Source organism: Ranitomeya imitator, chromosome 3, assembly GCF_032444005.1.
Source record: "Ranitomeya imitator isolate aRanImi1 chromosome 3, aRanImi1.pri, whole genome shotgun sequence".
In the NCBI taxonomy this organism is placed as follows: Eukaryota; Metazoa; Chordata; class Amphibia; order Anura; family Dendrobatidae; genus Ranitomeya; species Ranitomeya imitator.
Window position 1 is genome coordinate 649804093 of NC_091284.1, and position 24891 is coordinate 649828983.

Sequence of the window (24891 nt, forward strand, 5' to 3'; positions counted from 1 at the left end):
AGTACAGAACTGAAATGAATGCTAAAAATAATAAATCAGGAAAGATTTTTAAAGGAGTCGTCTGGCTTAGGACAACCGTATTTCAGATTGCAGGTTCATCTCCTGTTCTATAACAATGCCATCACTGTATATATTCTGCAATAAAAAGCTTTTAAATTCACAAACTTTTAGCACAACTTGACTGCGGCTCTAAAATTTTGAAACTTTTAGCTTTTTCACTCCATTTTCGCCCAGCTCCAACTAAATGGAAGGAGCTGGATCCTCAAATTCATGACGAGTGGCGGCATTCGTTATGCCACAAATCTTACAGGGACTGCCTTAAGATTTTTGGCATGGAACCAGAAACACATGGGCTACTTGCCCATTGAACAAGTCTGTAGGAACCTGTTCACACAACACCAAGAAACTTGAAGACACAAAAGAGCACAATGAGGTCATAAATACTCTGTTGTAAAAAAAATCACAGTAATAAGCAAGTGCTAGTCAAAAGATGGAAAAAACAGGGTATTTAGTTGATACGTATTTTTGCAAAAAAAGTATACTAAGCTGCTCCACCAATCGTCAAGGTATACCCATATAGAGCAGTCCTAACTAATGTATATAATCCCTATCTGATGTATTTAAAAACCTGATCATCTGTATAGTACCTGTATAAGCAGGGTTCAGAGAGGGAATATCCATGTGAACATGCTGGATGGAACAGCTTTGATGCAAATGACCCATAGGGAGTTGTGGACTCCCTAGTCTTGTAGAAACAAGAGAACAATTATATAGAACCAAAAACACATGGGCTACTTGCACATTGAACAAGTCTGTAGGAACCTGTTCACACACCACCAAGAAGCTTGAAGACACAAAAGAGCACAGTGAGGTCAAAAATACTCCGTTGTAAAAAAAAAAATCACAGTAATAAGCAAGTGCTAGTCAAAAGATGGAAAAAACAGGGTATTTAGTTGATACATTTTTTGGCATGTCACATGGAGGTGCAACCCTCTTAATGAATCAGGAGCCTTGCACTCTATTCTGCCCCATTATCAAGATTGGCATGGATCGCTGGTATTGATGAATTGGGGGCATGCTGAAGTCCGTCGTTCTGGATTCATGAAGAGGCCTGCACTCTTTATGAATCAGGAGCATCTGGCGAGAATCATACTCCAAATCTGACAGATGATTTCCGTGTGCCTTGCCAGAACTCTTACTCCTCTCCCTGACTAGAGTAAGATTTTGGGCATAGGAAACATCACAGCTCATCACAAATTTGATGAGTTGCGGTGTCACATCCCTGTCCCACCCTGGTTCTGCCTTTTTTGGCAGAACTGAGAGAAACTAGCATGAAAATGTCAAAAGTCAAAAAAAATTGCGCAACTCGGAGTTGCTAAAAAAATGTTTTCTTTTCAAATCAATTTGTACTAGAATTCTGTCAAAATTGTTTTGATTAATCAGGGCCAAAATGTACATTTAAAGGAATTTTGTAAAATACACTAGTACTATATGTCAATATTTGTGGTTTAGAAGGGAAAGGAAGGAAGACTATGTATTCCCACAATGGCCCCAACATTATTATTTCTTACTTTATATTATTGCTTTTGCAGGTTTATAACGTTCACTATACTATGAGCATCAATGGCAAGATACAAGAAGGATCAATGGAAATTGATGCTGGGAACAATCTAGAAACTTTCAAGACTGGAACGGGTAATGATGAAGCTGTAGAGGTGCATGATTTCCAGATTGTGAGTACTGCTGTTTCTATTATCTCGTAGAGTACGGGTAGTAAGTCTGTATCAAGCAAGCTTTTCAAGAAATCCTTGTGATAACAGGGCTTATAACTCCAGTTTCCATCAGTCAGACAGGTCTCAATTACAAAATAAAATATAATCCACAATATGTACAACCAAAATGAAGCGTGTTCTGATCAGTTGTGTCCAGACCAACCAGGCATGAAAAGCTAACAAAACACAACTAATGTATGGACTTACAATTCAATGTTCAGCTGATGGACAGGTCCATTGAAAAATGTACTCTAGAAAAAAAAACCTTCAACTGACCTGACACTAATGAAATTAGTCTGGCTCTGTCTTTGTGATTACAGGGATCTATGAAAATATGTGAAGTTAAAGTGTAACCGTCGTTTTAATGCTTATTACATAAATCAATATTACACATGAAAATAAGCAGCTTTGTAATATATCTTATAAGAAAAATTCTCAATTCTGAGGTAAAATCTGTATTCAGTGAATACATGAATTCACTCTTAAGTCATAAGTCTATGGAATTAAATGGGTATTACACTTCTGACAAATAAATACATTTTTCTATAAAGGTTCTGTATCAAATTGTTCCTGTTTTCAAATACTCTGCTTGCTGTCATTCAATAGGATATTTTAATCATATCTTCTATTACATAAAACTACTGTAGTTTTCTGACTATAAAGTGCACTTTTCTCCTCCCAAATTTTGGAGGAAAGTGGGGGGTCCGTCTTATAGTGCAGCTGTGGGGTGGGGGGATAGGCAGCAGGTCACAGGAGGCAGGAGCCGTTGGCTGCAGCTAACATTTGTACCCGCTGTTAAGATAAGTGAAAATTCACTGCTCCACAAGCCCATAGTCCCATCCACCTTTATACACTAAAGCCAGTGTCAAGAGATGGGAGGGACTATGGTTGTAGGGAGCAGTGAATATTCATTCTGTATAATGGCGGCACACTGTTAGCTGCAGCCACTAAATTAGTCAAGTGGCTGCAGCTAACCAGTGTTTATGCTATTATTAAAGAGAATGAATATTCACTGCTCCCAACACCCATAGCTCCTCCCACATTTAAGCACTAAAGCCAGCACCAAGAGGTGTGTTGGACTATGGGAATCAAGAGCAGTGAGTATTTATTCTCTTTAATAACGGGCACACATGATCGCCCAGCCGTTGGTTACAGCTAACCTGTGTGTCCGCAATTAAAGAGAATGAATACTCACTGCTCCCCAAACCCATAGTTCTGGGCATGGGAAGCATTGAATATTCTGGCAGCTGACCTCTGCATATGGAGACCCATGGCACTGATGTCATGCGCTGCTTACATGCTAAAATCAACTGCTGGCATCAGAACAGGATGCTGCGCTGCAAGGGAGAGGAAGGAAGGTGAGTAAAATCAATTATTATTTTATGTGTGCGGTGTGATGGGGGCCATGTATACCTGGATGGGGTATCATGTGTACCATGGTGGTGATGAGGGCCATATACAGGATGGGGATGGGGCGATGTATACCATGATGAGGATGGGGCCATGTATACCAGGATTGGGGATCGTGTATATCAAGATGGGGTCCATATATACCAGGAAGGGGGGCCATGTATTTCAGGATTTGGGGCCATGTATACCATGATGGAGGGCTATTTATACCTGGATGGAGGACCATATATACCTGGTTTGGGGGCCATATATACCTGGATGGGGACATATATACCAGGATGTAGATCATATATAACAGGATGGGGGCATACGTACTCTGCTGACCTGCTCCTCAACCTCAAATCTGTCCTAATAAAACATAAAACAAGCCGGCCACTCTCTGTCTCCCACCTGCTCTCCCTTTCTCTGCTTCTCCTCACTGCTGGAGACATATCTCCCAACCCTGGACCCCCAGAGCTCATGTCTCCCATTACTACCCCCTCCTACCACTCCCTATCTAATAAGAACTACCGCAATCTTTCCAACATAAAACTCGAGCCACTGACGCCCACCCCCCTGCTCCCTCTCTCTGGAGCACTCTGGAATGTGTACTCAATCTGCAATAAGCTTCATGTGATTCATGACCTTTTTCTCACTCACAAGCTTGCCTTCCTCGGCCTCAAAGAAACATGGCTAACACCCTCTGACACTGCCTCCCCTTCTGCGCTGTGTTACAGTGGCCTCCATTTCACCCACACCCCTCGCCCCGGCAACAGACATGGTAGAGGAGTGGGTCTTCTCCTTTCTTCTAACTGCACCTTTAACCCAAACCCACCTCTACCCTCCCTTATCCTCCCCTATTTTTTGAAGTCCTCTCTGTCCGCATCTACTCTTCCTCCAACCTCCAAGTGGCTGTCATATACCGACCTCCGGGCCCGGCCACTGCCTTTATTGACCACTTCTCTACCTGGCTTCTTCACTTTCTTTCCACTGACATTTCCACAATCTTCATGGGTGACTTCTACATCCCCACTGATACCCTTCAGTCAACAGCCTCCAAACGTCTGTCCCTTACTTAATCTTTTGGACTTACTCAGTGGTCCTCTGCAGCCACCCACACAGATGGACATATGCTAGACCTGGTCTTCACTCGTCTCTGCTGTCTATCTAACTTTACCACCTCCCCTCTCCCTCTATCCGACCACCATCTTCTCACTTTCTCATCCCTGTCCTCCTAACCGGTTACCCATGTCCAGCAACATGCACACCCCTGCAGAAACATCGCACACCTAGACACCCACACACTCTCTGACTCTATCCTACCACTGGCATAAATATCCTCACTCCACAACACAGACGGTGCCACTGCTTTCTACAATGCCACTCTCGCATCAGCTATTGACACGGTTGCCCCTCTCGTTCATGGCAGAGTGTGACATATCAATAGACAACCCTGGCACAATAACACCACTAGAAAGATCCGGCAAGTGTCCAGGGTTGCAGAGTGTAGTTGGAAGAAAACACATTCACAAGACAACTTCACTGCATTCAAACAGGCAACACTCGCTTTCAAATCTGCTCTCACCTCTGCTAAACAGGCCTACTTCACAACCCTCCTATCTTCCCTATCCTACATTCCCCAAACAGTTATTCAAACTTAATTCCCTCCTTCGCCCCCATTGCCCCCTCCAACTTCCCTCATCTCTGCTGATGACTTTGCCACACATTTTAAAAATAAGATCGACCAAGCAAGGCAAGTCTTCATTGTTCAAACACAACCCCTTTGTATACCAGACCAATGCCCACCCCCCATAACCTCCCTATCCAACATCACTGAATGGAAGCTTAATTGTCTCCTTTCCAAATCGCACCTCACCATCTGTGTGCTCGACCCCATCCCATCCCACCTCCTCCCAACCTCACCGCCACTCTTATCCCATCCCTAACCCACTTCTTCAGCCTATCACTAACTTCTGGTACCTTCCCTTCTGCTTTCAAAACATGCCACAATCATGCCTATCCTTAAAAAGCCAACCCTCGATCCAACTGCTATGTCCAGCTATTATCAGGATCCTGTCAGCACCGGCGCACTGCCATGGCAGAGCAGGGTGACTCACCCACACTGCGGGAGAGTCCGGAGTCAGATACCCCAGAGAAAGCTCAGGCAGACGGGACCTGAGCAGCGTGCTGAGGATGACAGAAAACAGAAGGACCTGCGATCATGTGACCACAGGGGGGGGGCTTAGCGTCCTGCAGCTCGAGATGAGTGCAGGATTCTACAAGGACCTTGAAGTAGAGGAGAGGGGAACTTAGGTCGGACAAGCGGGATCATACATGGAGAGGGCGGCGCAGTACAGGAGGGACAATCAGATAATAGTCAGAACGTAAGAAAGGAGTCAGACACAGAGATAGCAGCGCAGTACAAGAGGGACAGGCAGAACTCTTAACGGGGACAGAACCAGATCAGAACCAGACAAGCATAAAGTAGCACAGGCGCAAAGCACAGGCACAAGGCAAAGACACAGGCATAACAGGGTCAGAGTATAAGCGACGAGGAATGACCCCACAATGAGGCTATAAGAAGCCTCCCAGAAACCCATAGTGAGGCCGTCCAGATTAACCTCTGAACTACCTAATCCCACAAACTAAGCAGATCATGACAGTACCCCCCTCTCAATGGGGGACTCCCGGACCCCCAGGTTTCCCAGGATGCCGGGCATGGAATGCATGAACCAGGCGGTCAGCGTGTACCGATCTGGCTGGTACCCATGATCGATCTTCCGGACCATACACCCTCCAATGTACCAAATACTGCAACGACCCCCGAACCCGCCTGGAATCCACAATATGTTGTACCTCAAACTCCATATGTCCCTCAACCAAGACTGGAGGAGGAGCAGCTTCAATATCCTCCCTCACCGCCCCAAAGGGTTTAAGTAAAGACCTATGAAAGACATGGAGTTTAAAGGAGGGAGGAAGATGGAGGCGATAGGTTACTGGGTTCACTACTTCGATGACCTCATAGGAGCCAATAAATTTAGACCCCAGTTTGGCAAATGGCAGTCAAAGATTTGTATTTCGTGTGGACAGCCACACTTTATCACCACAAAGCAGTGTCTGAGCAGAGTCCCTTTTCCTATCCACAAAATGTTTACATTTCTCCTGAGCCTTAGAAATATTTAAACAAACCTTAGTCCAAAGATCCTTGAGATGATTGACCCATCCTCTGCCCCCGGACAACCAGAATCTATTCGAGAAAATTCGCCAAAATAAGGGTTCATCCCATAATTAATAAAAAATGGTGACCTACCGGTAGATTGGTTTACCCGGTTGTTGAAGGTGAATTCTGCTAATGGTAAGGCATCAGACCAGTCGCTTTGCAGGTAGAAGTCACGCAACGAAGAATTTGTTCAAGCGACTGGTTGGTGCGTTCAGATTGTCTTTTGGTTACTGGGCGATCCGCTGGGGAAAAAGACAGAGATATCTCCAATTTTTTGCAGAAGGCCCGCCAGAATTTAGACACAAACTGAGTCCCTCTGTCTGACACAATATTAGTGGGAACCCTGTGTAAGCGTACCACCTGGGACAGGAAATATCTAGAGAGCGTCTCTTCTGAAGGTAAACTTGTCATGGGGAGAAAATGTGCCAACTTAGAAAACCTATCCACCACTACCCAAATAACAATATTACCACGGGATGATGGAAGATTGGTGATGAAGTCCATGGACAAGTGAGTCCATGGCCTTCCTGGGACTGGCAAAGACACCAATTCCCCGACCGGCAGGCAACTCGAGCTCTTAGAATGGGCACATATTCCACATGCCGCAACATGTTTCTTGATATCTGAAGCTATTAAAGGCCACCAAAAGACCTTTGCCACTGCTTCCCATGTGGCGGCCATACCAGGGTGTGCACTCAACTCCGAATCATGGAACTCCCACAAGAGTTTGTTGCGCAAATGCTGCGGGACAATTTGTCTACAGATTTGAAGCTTGGAGCCAAAGATTGAGCCACAACAATCTCTCACTCCAATTCCGACGACACCTCGGCAACCACAAGACTGGTTTGAAGAATTGGGGATGGCGGATCAGGGGCGGATAACGGCTCAAAACTACGCGAAAAGGTATCAGCCTTTATGTTCTTAAAAGCTGGACGAAAGGTAATAGAAAACTCTAAATTTTTATGATCAGTGATAACCATAATAGGATGAGCCGCCCCCTCCAAAAAGCGTCTCCATTCTTCGAACGCCAATTTAACCCCTTCATGACCCAGCCTATTTTGACCTTAATGACCTGGCCGTTTTTTGCAATTCTGACGAGTGTCCCTTTATGAGGTAATAACTCTGGAATGCTTCAACGGATCCTAACAGTTCTGAGATTGTTTTTTCGTGACATATTGGGCTTCATGTTAGTGGTAAATTTAGGTCAATAATTTTTGCGTTTATTTGTGAAAAAAATGGAAATTTGGCTAAAATTTTGAAAATTTCACTATTTTCAAATTTAGAATTTTTATTCTGTTAAACCAGAGAGTTATGTGACACAAAATAGTTAATAAATAACATTTCCCACATGTCTACTTTACATCAGCACAATTTTGGAAACAACATTTTTTTTTGCTAGGAAGTTATAAGGGTTAAAATTTGACCAGCGATTTCTCATTTTTACAACGAAATTTACAAAACCATTTTTTTTAGGGACCACCTCACATTTGAAGTCAGTTTGAGGGGTCTATATGGCTGAAAATACCCAAAAGTGACACCATTCTAAAAACTGCACCCCTCAATGTGCTCAAAACCACATTCAAGAAGTTTATTAACCCTTCAAGTGCTTCACAGCAGCAGAAGCAACATGGAAGGAAAAAATGAACATTTAACTTTTTAGTCACAAAAATGATCTTTTAGCAACAAGGGTAAAAAGAGAAACTGGACCCCAAAAGTTATTGTACAATTTGTCCTGAGTACGCCGATTCCCCATATGTGGGGGGGAACTACTGTTTGGGTGCATGACAGGGCTCGGAAGGGAAGGAGCGCCATTTGACTTTTTGAATGAAAAATTGGCTCCAATCTTTAGCGGACACCATGTCGCGTTTGGAGAGCCCCTGTGTGCCTAAACATTGGAGCTCCCCCACAAGTGACCCCATTTTGGAAACTAGACCCCCAAGGAACTTGTCTAGATGCATAGTGAGCACTTTGAACCCCCAGGTGCTTCACAAATTGATCTGTAAAAATGAAAAAGTACTTTTTTTTCACAATAAATTTCTTTTAGCCTCAATTTGTTCATTTCCACATGGGCAACAGGATAAAATGGATCCTAAAATGTGTTGGGCAATTTCTCCTGAGTACACTGATACCTCATATGTGGTCACAAACCACTGTTTGTGCACACGGCAATGCTCGAAAGGGAAGGAGCGCCATTTGACTTTTGAATGAAAAATTAGCTCCAATCATTAGCGGACACCATGTCGCGTTTGGAGAGCCCCTGTATGCCTAAACATTGGAGCTCCCCCACATGTGACCCCATTTTGGAAACTAGACCCCCCAAGGAACTTATCTAGATGCATAGTGAGCACTTTGAACCCCCAGGTGCTTCACAAATTGATCCGTAATAATGAAAAAGTACTTTTTTTCACAAAAAAATTATTTTAGCCTCAATTTGTTCATTTTCACATGGGCAACAGGATAAGATGGATCCTAAAATTTATTGGGCAATTTCTCCTGAGTTCACTGATACATCACATGTGGGGGTAAACCACTGTTTGGGCACACGGCAATGCTCGAAAGGGAAGGTGCGCCATTTGACTTTTTGAATGAAAAATTAGCTCCAATCATTAGCTGACACCATGTCGCGTTTGGAGAGCCCCTGTGTGCCTAAACATTCGAGCGCCCCCACATGTGACCCCATTTTGGAAACTAGACCTCCCATGGAACTAACCTAGATGTGCGGTGACCACTTTAAACCCCCAAGTGCTTTACAGAAGTCTATAACGCAGAGCCGTGAAAATAAAAAATAATTTTTCTTTCCTCAAAATGATGTTATAGCAAGCAATTTTTTATTTTCACAAGGGTAGCAGGAGAAATTGGACCCCAATAGTTGTTGCCCAGTTTGCACTGAGTATGCTGGTACCCCATATGTGGGGGTAAACCACTGTTTGGGCACACGTCGGGGCTCGGAAGGGAAGTAGTGATGCTTTGAAATGCAGACTTTGATGGAATGGTCTGCGGGCGTCACGTTGCATTTGCAGAGCCCCTGATGTGCCTAAACAGTAAACCCCCCCCCCCCCACAAGTAACCCTATTTTGGAAACTAAACCCCCAAAGGAACTTACCTAGATATGTGATGGGCACTTTGAACCCCCAAGTGCTTCAGAGAAGTTTATAACGGAGAGCTGTGAAAATAAAAAAATAATTTTTCTTTCCTCAAAAATGATGTTTTAGCAAGCAGTTTTTTATTTTCACAAGGGTAGCAGGAGAAATTGGACCCCAATAGTTGTTGCCCAGTTTGTCCAGAGTATGCAGGTACCCCATATGTGGGGGTAGACCACTGTTTTGGCGCATGTCGGGGCTCGGAAGGGAGGGAGCACCATTTGACTTTTTGAACGTAAAATTGGCTGGAATCAATGGTGGCGCCATGTTGCGTTTGGAGACCCCTGATGTGTCTAAATAGTGGAAACCCCTCAATTCTAACTCCAACACTAACCCCAACACACCCCTAACCCTAATCTCAACTCTAGCCATAACCCTAATCACAACCCTAACCCCAACACACCCCTAACCACAGCCCTAACCCCAACACACCCCTAACCCTAATCCCAACCCTAAACATAATCCTAACCCTAATCCAAACCCTAACCCCAACACGCCCCTAACCACAACCCTAATCCCAACACACCCCTAACCATAACCCTAATCACAAGCCTAATCTTAACCCTATTTCCAACCCTAGCCCTAATTCCAACCCTAACCCTAAGGCTATGTGCCCACATTGCGGATTCGTGTGAGATTTTTCCGCACCATTTTTTAAAAAACTGTAGTGGAAAAAAAATTTTTTTCTTTATTTTATGATTGTTCCTATCTATGGGGGTGATAAAGGGGGGGTTCATTTACTTTTTTTTTATTTTGATCACTGTGATAGGTTTTATCACAGTGATCAAAATGTACACGGAACGAATCTGCCGGCCGGCAGATTCGGCGGGCGCACTGCGCATGCGCCCGCCATTTTGGAAGATGGCGGCGCCCATGGAGAAGACGGTATGTATAAGGGGGGGAGGTCAGGGCACGGGGGGGCGTCAGAGCACGGGGGTGGCATAGGAGCACGGGGGGAGCGGACAGGAGGATGGGGGAGCGGAGCACAGGACGAAGGGGAGCGGACCACAGATCGGTGGACTGGGGGGTGATGGGTGGGGTGGGGGGTCGTGCACATCAGTGTTTCCAGCCATGGCCGATGATATTGCAGCATCGGCCATGGCTGGATTGTAGTATTTCACCAGTTTTTTAGGTGAAATATTACAAATCGCTCTGATTGGCAGTTTCACTTTCAACAGCCAACCAGAGCGGTCGTAGCCACGGGGGGTGAAGCCACCCCTCCTGGGCTAAAGTACCACTCCCCCTGTCCTTGCAGATCGGGCGAAATTGGAGTTAACCCTTTAACCCGATCTGCAGGGACACAATCTTTCCATGATGCCACATAGGCATCACAGGTTGGATTGGCACCGACTTTCATGACACCTACGTGGCGTCATGGGTCGGGAAGCGGTTAATGGCCAGAAGCTCTCTGTTGCCTACATCATAATTTTTCTCCGCTGGAGAAGATTTCTTAGAAAAATAGGCACAGGGCCTGAGATTAGTCAGAGAAGCTGGTCCTTGCGACAAAACTGCCCCCACTCCCACCTCGGAAGCATCCATCTCAACCACGAATGGTTTGGAAGGGTCCAGTTGGACCAGGATAGGAGCAGAAGAAAAACAGTTTTATAGCCTTAGAAAGGATTGTTTAGCTAACGAGTACCAGTTTCTGACATCTGCCCCTTTACAAGTGAGATCCGTGAGAGGCTTAGTCACCTGTGAAAAACCCTTAATAAACTTGCGATAATAATTTATGAATCCCAAGAAGTGCTGGAGTCCTCTAAGGTCCCGGGGCTGGACCCACTCCACAATAGCTTGCACTTTCTTGGGATCCATGCGCAACCCCTGAAGTGAAATTATCAGACCTAGAAATGACAATTCCTGAACAAAAAAATGAACATTTCTTGAGTTTGACGAACAATTGGTTTTCTCTGAGCCTCTGAAACACTGTTTTAAAATGCAACAAATGGGAAACTCTGTCAACAGAATATATCAGGATATCATCTAGGTATACCACTACAAAACGGCCAATGAGATCCGAAAATACCACATTGATAAAATTTTGAACCATGTCTGAACTTTATTCAAGTTTTGGATGAGGACTTCCAAGTGTTGTCTGAGTTTCATCGACTGATAGAATGGAGAGGGAGGAGAATTTTCTTTTCTCTCCATGTTCGAGAAAAACTGATCAAACTCTGATCAGAATTATTATACATCTTTCTTGGATGGAGAGAAAATGGTCATGTAACCCTACCCTTGTGGTAATCTGTAGCTGCACGTGAAGCTTCTTGTTGAATGTAATCAAGCTTGAGATCTTGAAAACCATGAGGAACTGATTAAAAAAATGTTTAGGAAAAACCTGCATTCATTTGTAAATTTGTATTTTACAATGGATTATATTTATGGGGAGAAAGCAGCTCATAAAACAGATTAATCTTTTGAATGTTAATATAAACCTTTACTATAAAGTTGCAGTGCAAAGCCATCCCCATTTACAATTGTGCTTATTGTAGACGTTAGAGAATGTTAGAGAACAGCCAACAAAGTAATTATTTTAGGCATTAGATGTTATATCCCCAGCCAAGGGTCCCCAATAAATACTGAACAGAAGTATTGAAAGTGAAAATGGAGAAATCTAGAATAACTAGAAGGTTAGAGAGGGGTTAGTCCATTTATGAACTATGTGCTCCTTTAGAACTCACATTAATATGGCCAAAGTCCCAGCTATGTGCACAGGCGACCGTATGAGTTCACTGCACCTGTCACCTACTTCTATCACATGTCAGCAAAAGGGCGCTGTAGAAATGGTCTCAGCACCCATCCGACACTATGTTAGAAGTCTTTGAATGTGTTAATGGTCTGCTACACTCTGAAAGAACTTGGGTATGGTACAAGCTGAAAAACTGATAATTCACTTGTATCAGCCATAAGGGAGGGCCTAGAGCTTCTGTGTGATTTATGAGCCCCGGGATTAAACTTCCACTTCAATTACACATCACAAACAAGATGCACTTGGAGCTATATTTGTGAGATGTCAGCTAAAATGGAATTATATTTTTCTGATGACAACCAGAAGCACTCAGCATCCCATTTCTGCTTCTGTTGCTGTTTATCAAGTGTGAATATAAAATCCTGTTTATACTTGTGTTGTTTAGGCTACAGAATATGCCCTTATGGGTATAGCAAATGCGAGAGGAGCTGCAGCATAAATATGGGATTACCTAGCAGCACATCATTGTAGTGTACATCTTTGTAAATAGGTTAGGACTGACTATTCCTGTTTGCATTCTTTGCCGGGCTGTCACTTCAGTGTATGAGATGAGAGCAATCTAAAGATGTGACATTTGTAATTCTGAAATACCCTGGAATATGAGATATTTTCATTTTGCATTAAGCTGGTCATAGGCACAAATGACATTTATTGGCACAATAATAATGATTCACAAATCAGATAATTTACTGGCAAGGTGGCAGATTTGGAAGCTCATATAGAAAGGTGACAGGGAATACTGCTGTCATGTATTTCATTGCAGCTTCATTAATAAATGTAAGTCCGTGGAAGGAAAATGTAGCTGCTTTTTTAAGTTAGCTTTTTATTTTTAAATACCGAATGTGATCATATATTGGGAGAACACTTCATTTCTATACCGCTTGATATACACGGTATAGACAGTGTGATAGAGTTGGTGCAAATTTATTAGGAAAACTCATTTCAGTAGCCATGTCAGTTATCCGTGGCCCCAGGATATGACTGCAGTATTGTGGAGGCTCCCCCTTTAACAAGTTCCCTTTTTCTCACCAAACCCCTTATTCATGGATTTTCCCAATTAAACTTACAAAACACCATTTCAGATTAAATTGACCAAATCAGCCTTTGCTACAACAAACATAAGATATAATAAATAACTTGGGGTTAACTTTGTGGGTGGAGATAAGATGCGATTTGAACGGCCCCCAAAGGATGGTATAAAAATCCAAATTTTCCAGCTTTTAACATTTTCACTTGTTCCTCCCAGCTTCCTGCCTGCCGGGCAAAGGGTGTGGTTTCTCTCCTGGTTATTCACAGTTTGGACCAGTGGCATGGTTGAGCTGCAGGTCTAAAACTGTGTGCGCTACCATTCTTCATTTATACTTGATAAAAGGTGAAGAGTCTGAATCTACGCTGCTGAAAAATCCAGGATACCGACGGTTTCTTTAAAAGTTTTATTCAGAACAGGTTTTAAAAGTCAACTCATCTAGAAGTTGCACAGGACTTCTTCCACAGGAAAAAACCCAACCATGGCACTGAAGCTAGACGGATCCAGCTATCTAGTCAACTTCCGAGCAGCGCTTGCAAGCTCTGTAGCAAAGAGCTTGCAAGCACTGCGCTCCTTGCCTAGGAGACTGGACACCACTGATAGACCTCAGAGTTGGCCGATACCCTAGGCAACGTGCATTGTACTAAAAATTAAAAAAAAAAAAAAACTCAGATTTTGAGATGATTTTTAATAATATGTTCTTTGTAAAGTTGCTTCCTTTTATCAGCACTTTGAAATTTTAACTAACAATAATATTGAGAACAAACATTGCAGCTATGAGTTCAATATCTGCAATCATATTTCCTTTGGGAGTTGGCTTTCATTATTGCATTATTACTGTACATGTACTGTATGTTTGGTTGGTTATCTAGAAGTATACTGAGGTCTTTTCTTATTTATAGAATATGGTTTTTAATGGATGACTACTTTATTATAATTTATGTTGTGTTACTCAGAATCAAATAATATCCATTACTGATTTAAACATTTATTCATTTCTCAACATGTATGTCTTTATATATATACCGTATATACTCGAGTATAAGCCGACCCCCCTAATTTTGCCACAAAAAACTGGGAAAACTTATTGACTCGAGTATAAGCCTAGGGTGGAAATGCAACAGCTACCGGTGAATTTCAATAATAAAAATAGATCATTATTTCCCCATAGCTGTGCCATATAGTGCTCTGCGCCGTTCATTATTGCCCTATAGCTGTGCCCCATATAGTGCTCTGCGCCGTTCATTATTGCCCTATAGCTGTGCCCCATATATTGCTCTGCACCGTTCATTATTGCCCTATAGCTGTGCCCCATATAGTGCTCTGCACCGTTCATTATTGCCCTATAGCTCTGCCCCATATAGTGCTCTTGCACTGTTCATATTGCCCCATAGAAAGCTCTGCCCCATATAGTGCTCTTGCACCGTTCATATTGCCCCATAGAAAGCTCTGCCCCATATAGTGCTCTTGCACCGTTCATATTGCCATAGAAAGCTCTGCCCCATATAGTGCTTTTGCACCGTTCATATTGCCCCATAGAAAGCTCTGCCCCATATAGTGCTCTTGCACCGTTCATATTGCCCCATAGAAAGCTCTGCCCCATATAGTGCTCTTGCACCGTTCATATTGCCCCATAGAAAGCTCTGCCCCATATAGTGCTCTTGCACCGTTCATATTGCCCCATAGAAAGCTCTGCCCCATATAGTGCTCTTGCACCGTTCATATTGCCCCATAGAAAGCTCTGCCCCATATAGTGCTCTTGCACCGTTCATATTGCCCCATAGAAAGCTCTGCCCCATATAGTGCTCTTGCACCGTTCATATTGCCCCATAGAAAGCTCTGCCCCATATAGTGCTCTTGCACCGTTCATATTGCCCCATAGAAAGCTCTGCCCCATATAGTGCTCTTGCACCGTTCATATTGCCCCATAGAAAGCTCTGCCCCATATAGTGCTCTTGCACCGTTCATATTGCCCCATAGAAAGCTCTGCCCCATATAGTGCTCTTGCACCGTTCATATTGCCCCATAGAAAGCTCTGCCCCATATAGTGCTCTTGCACCGTTCATATTGCCCCATAGAAAGCTCTGCCCCATATAGTGCTCTTGCACCGTTCATATTGCCCCATAGAAAGCTCTGCCCCATATAGTGCTCTTGCACCGTTCATATTGCCCCATAGAAAGCTCTGCCCCATATAGTGCTCTTGCACCGTTCATATTGCCCCATAGAAAGCTCTGCCCCATATAGTGCTCTTGCACCGTTCATATTGCCCCATAGAAAGCTCTGCCCCATATAGTGCTCTTGCACCGTTCATATTGCCCCATAGAAAGCTCTGCCCCATATAGTGCTCTTGCACCGTTCATATTGCCCCATAGAAAGCTCTGCCCCATATAGTGCTCTTGCACCGTTCATATTGCCCCATAGAAAGCTCTGCCCCATATAGTGCTCTTGCACCGTTCATATTGCCCCATAGAAAGCTCTGCCCCATATAGTGCTCTTGCACCGTTCATATTGCCCCATAGAAAGCTCTGCCCCATATAGTGCTCTTGCACCGTTCATATTGCCCCATAGAAAGCTCTGCCCCATATAGTGCTCTTGCACCGTTCATATTGCCCCATAGAAAGCTCTGCCCCATATAGTGCTCTTGCACCGTTCATATTGCCCCATAGAAAGCTCTGCCTCATATAGTGCTCTTGCACCGTTCATATTGCACAAGAAAGAAAGCTCTGCCCCATATAGTGCTCTGCACCGTTCATATTGCCCCATAGAAAGCTCTGCCCCATATAGTGCTCTTGCACCGTTCATATTGCCCCATAGAAAGCTCTGCCCCATATAGTGCTCTTGCACTGTTCATATTGCCCCATAGAAAGCTCTGCCCCATATAGTGCTCTTGCACCGTTCATATTGCCCCATAGAAAGCTCTGCCCCATATAGTGCTCTTGCACCGTTCATATTGCCCCATAGAAAGCTCTGCCCCATATAGTGCTCTTGCACCGTTCATATTGCCCCATAGAAAGCTCTGCCCCATATAGTGCTCTTGCACCGTTCATATTGCCCCATAGAAAGCTTTGCCCCATATAGTGCTCTTGCACCGTTCATATTGCCCCATAGAAAGCTCTGCCCCATATAGTGCTCTTGCACCGTTCATATTGCCCCATAGAAAGCTCTGCCCCATATAGTGCTCTTGCACCGTTCATATTGCCCCATAGAAAGCTCTGCCCCATATAGTGCTCTTGCACCGTTCATATTGCCCCATAGAAAGCTCTGCCCCATATAGTGCTCTTGCACCGTTCATATTGCCCCATAGAAAGCTCTGCCCCATATAGTGCTCTTGCACCGTTCATATTGCCCCATAGAAAGCTCTGCCCCATATAGTGCTCTGCACCGTTCATATTGCCCCATAGAAAGCTCTGCCCCATATAGTGCTCTTGCACCGTTCATATTGCCCCATAGAAAGCTCTGCCCCATATAGTGCTCTTGCACCGTTCATATTGCCCCATAGAAAGCTCTGCAATTGTCGCTGCTGCTGCTGCAGTAAAAAAAAACAAAAAAAAAAAAACACATACTCACCTCTCTTGCTTGCAGCTCCCGGTGTCTCGTTCCGGCGTCTCGTCCCGGCGTCTCCGCTCTGACTGATCAGGCAGAGGGCGGCGCGCACACTATATGCGTCATCGCGCCCTCTGACCTGAACAGTCAGAGCGGAGACCCCGGGAAGATGGAGCGACGCCGGGAAGATGGAGCGGCGCCCGGCGGCTGGAACGCGGACAGGTGAATATTACATACTTACCTGGTCCTGGCGTCCGGCTTCTTCTCCCGGACAGCTGTCTTCGGTGCCGCAGCTTCTTCCTCTATCAGCGGTCACCGTTACCGCTGATTAGAGAAATGAATAGGCGGCTCCACCCCTATGGGAGGTGGAGCCGCCTATTCATTTCTCTAATGAGCGGTCCCACGTGACCGCTGATAGAGGAAGAACTGCAGCACCGAAGACCGTGGGACGGCAGGGTGAGCGCCAGGATCGCTGGGACTAGGTAAGTATGCCTCAGCGCCCTCTCCCCCTCACCCGCCGACCCCACCGCTACCGTGACTCGAGTATAAGCCGAGAGGGGCACTTTCAGCCCAAAAATTTGGGCTGAAAATCTCGGCTTATACTTGAGTATATACGGTAATTCCAACTGAAATGTCTACCTTCCAGAATATAGTGCATAACACCCAGTAAAATTGGGCAAACGTTTATGTAGCTAAGGTGAAAGATGGAAATCCAAACTCCTTTCCTCTCACTGCAATGCATCATGGTCTTCGAGGTATGAAAAAATATTAAGAGGCCATGGATATTTTTTTTTACATTTAGTAGTACATTCTCCCATCATGCTACATTATGCATACTGCCTTCACAGTCTGTTTAAATTCCATTCTTCTAGAATGAGATCAATGGAACATTACTGTGCAGCAGCAGAAGATAACGCATGCATGCTCAGGAAATATGAGTATCTGCTCCGTGCGGGAGTGTGACCACTGTATATAATTTGTGTATATCTTTTAGGGCATTACTGGAATTCGTTTTGCTGGAGGAGAGAAGTGTTACATTAAAGCGCAAGCTAAAGCTCACATTCCAGATGTTGACAGCGTGACAAAGGAAAGCCTTTCGTTTGAGCTGGTAAGAACCAAACAAAAGAAAATGAAAATGTCAGAGTTTAAACCCATTGTGCCCCCGACGTTTAAATATTTATATACGTGTCATGTGATTGCAGACATTTTACAAAGCCTAAGGCTACTTTCACACTAGCGTTAACTGCAATCCGTCACAATGCGTCGTTTTGCAGAAAAAACGCATCCTGCAAAAGTGTTTGCAGGATGCGTTTTTTCTCCATTGACTAACATTACGCGACGCATTGCGACGGATTGCCACACGTCGCAACCGTCGCGCGACGGTTGCGCCGTTTTTCGGCCAACCGTCGGCCGCAAAAAACGTTCCATGTAACATTTTTTGCAGCCGACGGACCGTCTTTTCCGACCGCGCATGCGCGGCCGGAACTCCTCCCCCACCTCCCCGCACCTCACAATGGGGCAGCGGATGCGCTGAAAAGCAGCATCCGCTGCACCCGTTGTGCGGCGGAGGCAACGCTAGCGTCGGTAACCTCGGCCCGACGCACTGCGACGGGCCGGGCCCGACGCTAGTGTGAAAGAAGCCTAAGAAGTAAATTGATCTTTCTCATCCAAGTCAAGATTTAGAACACATTATACACTGTGTTCCAAATTATTATGCAAATTGGATTTAAGTGTCATAAAGATTTAATTGTTTTGTTTTTCAAATAAACTCGTGGATGGTATTGTGTCTCAGGGCTCAATAGATAACTGAAATCAATCTTAAACACATGTGATAATTAGTTTTCCAGGTGATTCTAATTAAAGGTAAACTTCTTAAAAATTATGTTCCACATTATTAAGCAGGCCACAGGTTTCAAGCAATATAGAAAATAAAAAGGATCTCCCTGCTGCTGAAAATCATTAAATAGTGCAATGCCTTGGACAAGGTATGAACACATTAGATATTTCACGAAAACGTAGAGATCATACTGTGAAGAGATTTGTCACTGAAACAGAGCACATAGTTCATGCAGATAAAGACATAATGAGGAAGGTTTCTGCCAGACAAATTCATTGGTTTAAGAGAGCAACTGCCAAAATACCATTACAAAGCAGCAGTTATTTGAAGCTGCTGGTGCCTCTGGAGTCCCTTGAACCTCAAGATGTAGTATCCTTCAAAGGCTTACTGTTGTGCATAAACCTACTATTCGACCACCCCTAAACAGTGTTCACAAGCAGAAACGGTTGCAGTGGGCCCAGACATACATGAAGACTAATTTTCAATCAGTATTGTTAACTGATGAGTGTCAAGCAACCCTGGATGGTCCAGATGGATGGAGTTGTGGATGGTTGGTGGATTGGCACCATGTTCCAACAAGGCTGCAACGTTAGCAAGGAGGTGGTAGAGTCATGTTTTGGGACGGAATCATGGGGAAACAGCTGGTAGGACCCTTTAAGGTTCCTGAAGGTGTGAAAATGGCCTCTGCAAAGTATATAGAGTTTCTGACTGACAACTTTCTTCCATGGTATAAAAAGCAGAAACGTGCCTTCAGGAGCAAAATCATCTTCATGCATGACAATGCACCATCTTATGCTGCAAAGAATACCTCTTAGTCATTGGCTGCTATGGGCATAAAAGGAGATAAACTCATGATGTGGCCACCATCTTCCCCTGACCTCAACTCTATAGAGAACCTTTTGAGTATCATCATGCAAAAGATCTATGAGGGTGGGAGGCAGTTTACATCAAAGCAGCAGCTCTGGGAGGCTATTCTGACTTCATGCAAAGACGTACAAGCAGAAACTCTCCAAAAACTCACAAGTTCAATGGATGCAAGAATTGTGAAGGTGATATCAAAGAAAGGTTCCTAGGTTAAGATGTAACTTGGCCTGTTAGGATGTTTTGGAGTTAAATAGCTTTTTTGTTCAGTGAATGTGACCTCCTAATGCTGCAAATTCCACAAATGACCATTTTCAGTTCTTTAAAACATATGAAATGTTTAGAAATTCTACTGTGCCTAATAATTTGGAACAGTGCATTTTGAGTTTTTATTCATTTTGGAGATTATACTGTTATCCTTGGGAGGTTTCTTCAATAAAATTCGATGTATACTCTAACAGGTGATGACTTTTATTAGACTGACTGTCATTTGCACCGACCATTTAGGAAAATCTGACAAGAATGTCATTTGCATAATAATTTGGAACATGGTGTAAGTGCATTATTCAGTTTTAATAATGCATTCAGTCAGGTAGGGGTAGAATTTGCACTCATCTGCCTTATTTTTTTCATCTGTCTGAAATCACTAAATGCATCATATCCGGTCTGGAAATGGTTGCATTTTTAATGTAAAACAAAGAACATTTGGGGAACATTTTATAGAGGGATGTTGGGAAGCAAAGAGTTTAAAACAAGATTGCAGATGTGGTCATAATGTAATATATACTTTAGGCAATAAAGCCCGTGCCCACAAAGCACGTGAATGCACCCCAAGTACATGATTGCACCCCAAGCCATCAATAATGATTGGCAAAAAATGACTCTTTTAATCCACTAAATAACAGCAACTGCAACAGCAAAAGCCAACATGGTTGGAATTGATTTTTTCCTTATTTGCGTTTTTTTAAATTAAAATGTATTACAGTAAGATGTAACTGTAACAGACAAATATAATACACAAAATTCACAATAAAAAAAAGAAACAATGTTAAAATAAAAATAAAAAAGTTGGAGCTCTCAGAGTCAGGTGAGGTGAAAACAAAAAATGATACTGCATCAAGGCCAATATTAGCAACCTAGCGTCATTCTTCTCCGCATCACAGTGTTGTCACCACTCTGGAGACTCTACTGGCAGCGGCTTTTACAATGTAAATCTATGGCGCGTCAGTCCATCGACTTTCATTGTAAGGAGATTTCCGGCTCACACATAAAGCATAGAGTGAGCCAGCTAGTCACCACTGTGGTGACGTCGCTCAGAAGAGGAGACGAACGGCGCTGGATCCATAAGGCAGCAGCAGTAGGTGAGTATATTAATACACTCACACTACACTACATGCATATATACACACATTTAACCCCTTAATCCCATTGGACGTACTATCCCGTCAAGGTGACCTGGGACTTAATTCTCAGTGACGGGATAGTATGTCCAGTTCGATCAGCCGCGCTCACGGGGAGAGCGCGGCCGGGTGTCAGCTGACTATCGCAGCTGACATCCGGTACCATGTGCCAGGAGCAGTCACGGACCGCCCCTGGCACATTAATGATCGCTGTGTTCCGGCGGTACAGGGAAGCATCGCGCAGGGAGAGGGCTCCCTGCGTGCTTCCCTGAGACCCTTGGAGCAACGAGATGTGATCGCATTGCTCCGAGGGTCTCTTACTTCCTCCTCCCTGCAGGCCCGGATCCAAAATGGCCGCGGGGCTGCATCCGGGTCCTGCAGGGAGGTGGTTTACCAGCGCCTGCTGGGGACGATAATGCAGCAAGAGGAAGCGGCGCCCGGCGCGCACAGGTCCAGAGTGACGGCTGTGCTGCATCTGATTAGGAGGGAAAGACCCGCCTCCGGGAACATTTCACGGTATGAGGGGGCACATTTTATAAACGTTTATTTCAGCGTGTGCAGGCATCATAACTAAAAGAGCCACCTTGTCAGAATGCAGCATTAGTGCTGCACAAGGTGGCTTTTTTAGTTACAAATGCCTGAAGGGGGTGACAGGTTCCCTTTAATTAAAATATACAGTACATACTGTATATGGGAGTGTTTCTATAATGAACCTGCTCCAGTTATCAAATCTGAGCAGCGTCACCTTATGTCATAATAACTCTGGAAAGCTTCTACATATCCCAGTGACATGTTTGAGACATATTTTACTTTCTGTTACAGGTCAATTTAGGTCAATATGTTTCACAGGTTTTTATGAATATATCTGAAATTTGACTAAAAATTTTTAAAATTAGCAATTTTCAAACTTTGGTTACATCTTTAACCCCATAACGACCACCGATACACATCATTAAAATGATGGTTGTTAAGGGTACTTATTCCCTCATCGCCGTTTTAAAACTGCAAAGGGGAATAACAAAGGGTAATAGCACCGACCAGCCATTCCCGCAGGTGTCAGCTGGTTACCATGGTGATTACCTCAGGGTACGGTGGCCTGTGAGATCCAGCTCTAAGCCGAGTCTCACAGGCCCGGTCAGGGAGACACTGACAGTCTCATACACTGCTGTAAATGAGTACAGCAATGTATGAGACAAGTGATTAGAATAAAAATTATATATACCTTACAGTGGGACTAAGTAAAAAAAAGTGAAAAAAGTAAAATAAAACATGTTAAAAAAAAAGTTAAATAACACACAAAAAATGCATACAAATCCCGAAAATCCGTTTCGCCACTCAAAATGCAGCATTGCTGATAAAACAAAAATAAGCAAAAATAAGTACACATAATTGGTATCGTCACGTCTGGAATGACCCGCTCTATAAAACAGGCACATTATTTATTCTGTTTGGCGAACACCATAAAAAACACCAAAAATGTCACTTTCTATCATACTGACTCACAAAAAAGTGAATAAAAAGCGATCAAAAAGTCATATGTAAAATAAAATGGTACAAATGAAAATGCCAAATCATCTCGGAAAATACAAGCCCTAATATGGTTCATTCAGCAAAAAAATAAAAAAGTAACAGTTCTCAGAATATCATGATGCAAACACATTCATTTTGCTAAAATATTGCTTTTAGTGTGCAAAAATAGAAATTTAGTTTATTTAGCTCACAAGTGTGGGTGACCACAGATCTGTGCAAGCCTAAAAAGATGGATACCACCAGAGCAGCTGCCAAATGGAATGCAAAGTGTCTTCATCTGCCTCATTATGGTGGGAGGTTCCGTTGGGGGTTTTGTCCGAATCACATTTTTGTAGGATTTACACAGAAACTGCGACGTAAGTACTCAGTGTTGAACACAAGAATGTGATCCCAGCCTTATTTTGGAAGCGATCAAAAAATATTATGTACAGTACCTCAAAATGTTACCAATAGAAACACTAGTTTATCCTGCACAAAATCACCCCCCCCCCCCACCTAAGTCCATCATCTGTCATCTGTCATTGGAACTATAGGGGTTTCCCACGTTACTGATAGAACAAGACTCAAATAAAATTCAAATGCCCCTCCTTCTGAGCCCATTTAGGGTATGTGCACACATTGCGGATTCTCTGCGGATCCGCAGTGTTTTTTGCAGTGCAGAAACACTGCAGATCCGCAATTGATTTACAGTACAATGTAAATCAATGAGAAAAAAAAATGCTGTGCACACTTTGCGGAAACTCCGCTGCGGAAACGCTGCAGTTTAAAAGAAGTAGCAGGTCACTTCTTTTTTGTGAATCTGCAACGTTTTTGTACCCATTCCATTATAGAAAACGGCAGGGGTAAAAAACGCAGCAAATCCGCAAGAAAACTGCAGCAAAAACGCACAAAAAAACTCGACAAATCCGCAGGTGCGTTTTCTGCCAGGAGAGGCAGAATCCGCACCAGAAATTCCTAAGCCTAATCCGCAACGTGTGCACATAGCCTAAGCGGCCACATATTTGGCATCATTGTAATGGAGAGAAGGCACTTAACAATTTACAGGGTGTGTGTCGCCAGAAGTACAAGCTGGGCACTATGTATGGAGCTACTACAATATATGGGGGCGCTATACTGGATGGAGACACAATGCATGGGTACTAGACTGGCAGATTTGCTATTCTCTAGAAAAAAAATCCTGGCGTGGAGGTTACAAAATAGTCATTGCCTCCGTAGATGAATTTATTGAGAGGTGCAGTTTCTACAATGGGGTCAGTTTTGATTTTATTTCTGCTTTGCCGGCACCTTAGGGGCTCAGCAAATGTCGCCAGTAAACTAAACTATTCTAGCAAAATCTGTGCTCCAAAATCCAAATAAAGCTTCTTAATTTTCCGCCCTCACATGGACACTAACAATAATATCTGACAACATATGGGGCAGCACCACATCAGGATAAATTGCGGGGTCTAGTTTTACCTATTAACCCTTGTGTACCTGACAAATTTGCAGCAACTACAAAAATCACATTTTTACCACTTAAATCATTGTCATATTTCCACGTCTCAATGTAATAAAATTCTTTGAGGCATCTACGGGTTCAAAATACTGACTATACCCTTAGATGAATTCCTTGAGGAGTCTAGTTTCCAAAATGGTGTCAGTTGTGGGGGGTTTCTACTGTTTTCACATGTCAGGGGCTCTTCAAAAGCGACATGGCATTCACAATCTATCCCAGGCAAATAGCGCTCTTTCCTTTGCTAGCCCTGCCATGTGCCCAGGCTGAAGTTTTTGACCACATATGGAGTATAGTCGCGTTCGGGACAAATGTCATATGGTGCCTAAAAAAATGGTTTTGCAAATTTTGTTGGAAAAACTAGAAATTGCTGATCAATTTTAAACCCTAATAACTCCCTAACCAAAAAAAAATATATATATTTCAAAAATTATGCAGATGTAAAGTATACATGTGAAAAATGTTATTTATTAACTGTTTCCTGTAACATAACTTTCTGATTTAAGGGCATATGAATTAAAAATTTGAAAATTGCAACATTTTCTAAATTTTCTCCAAGTTTCCGATATTTTCACAAATAAACACAAGTCATATCGAACAAAGGTTACCAATCTTATGAAGTACAATATGTCATGAAAAAATGTTCTCAGAATCAGTGTGATTTTTGAAGCGTTCCAGAGTTATAACCACTTAAAGTGGCACTGGTCATATTTAAAAAAAATTGTCCTGGTCCTTAAGGTCAAAATTGGCGTGAGCATTTTAGCAGTACAATATAATAAACAGAAGTGTACTGTACATTACACTCTTTAAATTGCGTTAAGTGGCATAATGTAGTGTATTTTGTTTTATCCTGGAGTCTAATATGCACAGTATACAGTGGCATGTAAAAGTTTTGGCACCACTAGTTAAAATTACTGTTATTGTGAACAGTTAA

The 24891-nt window shown here is 43.3% G+C and overlaps 1 protein-coding gene across 1 annotated transcript in view; it reads left to right on the forward strand.

The window, feature by feature from the left end:
* CNMD (chondromodulin) overlaps positions 1-24891 on the forward strand; it is a 141839-nt gene that overhangs the window by 24706 nt on the left and 92242 nt on the right. Inside the window, exons 3-4 of the mRNA XM_069758186.1 lie at positions 1593-1733; positions 17832-17945. Coding sequence (XP_069614287.1) covers positions 1593-1733; positions 17832-17945 — 255 coding nt within the window. The remainder of the gene's footprint in view (positions 1-1592; positions 1734-17831; positions 17946-24891) is intronic.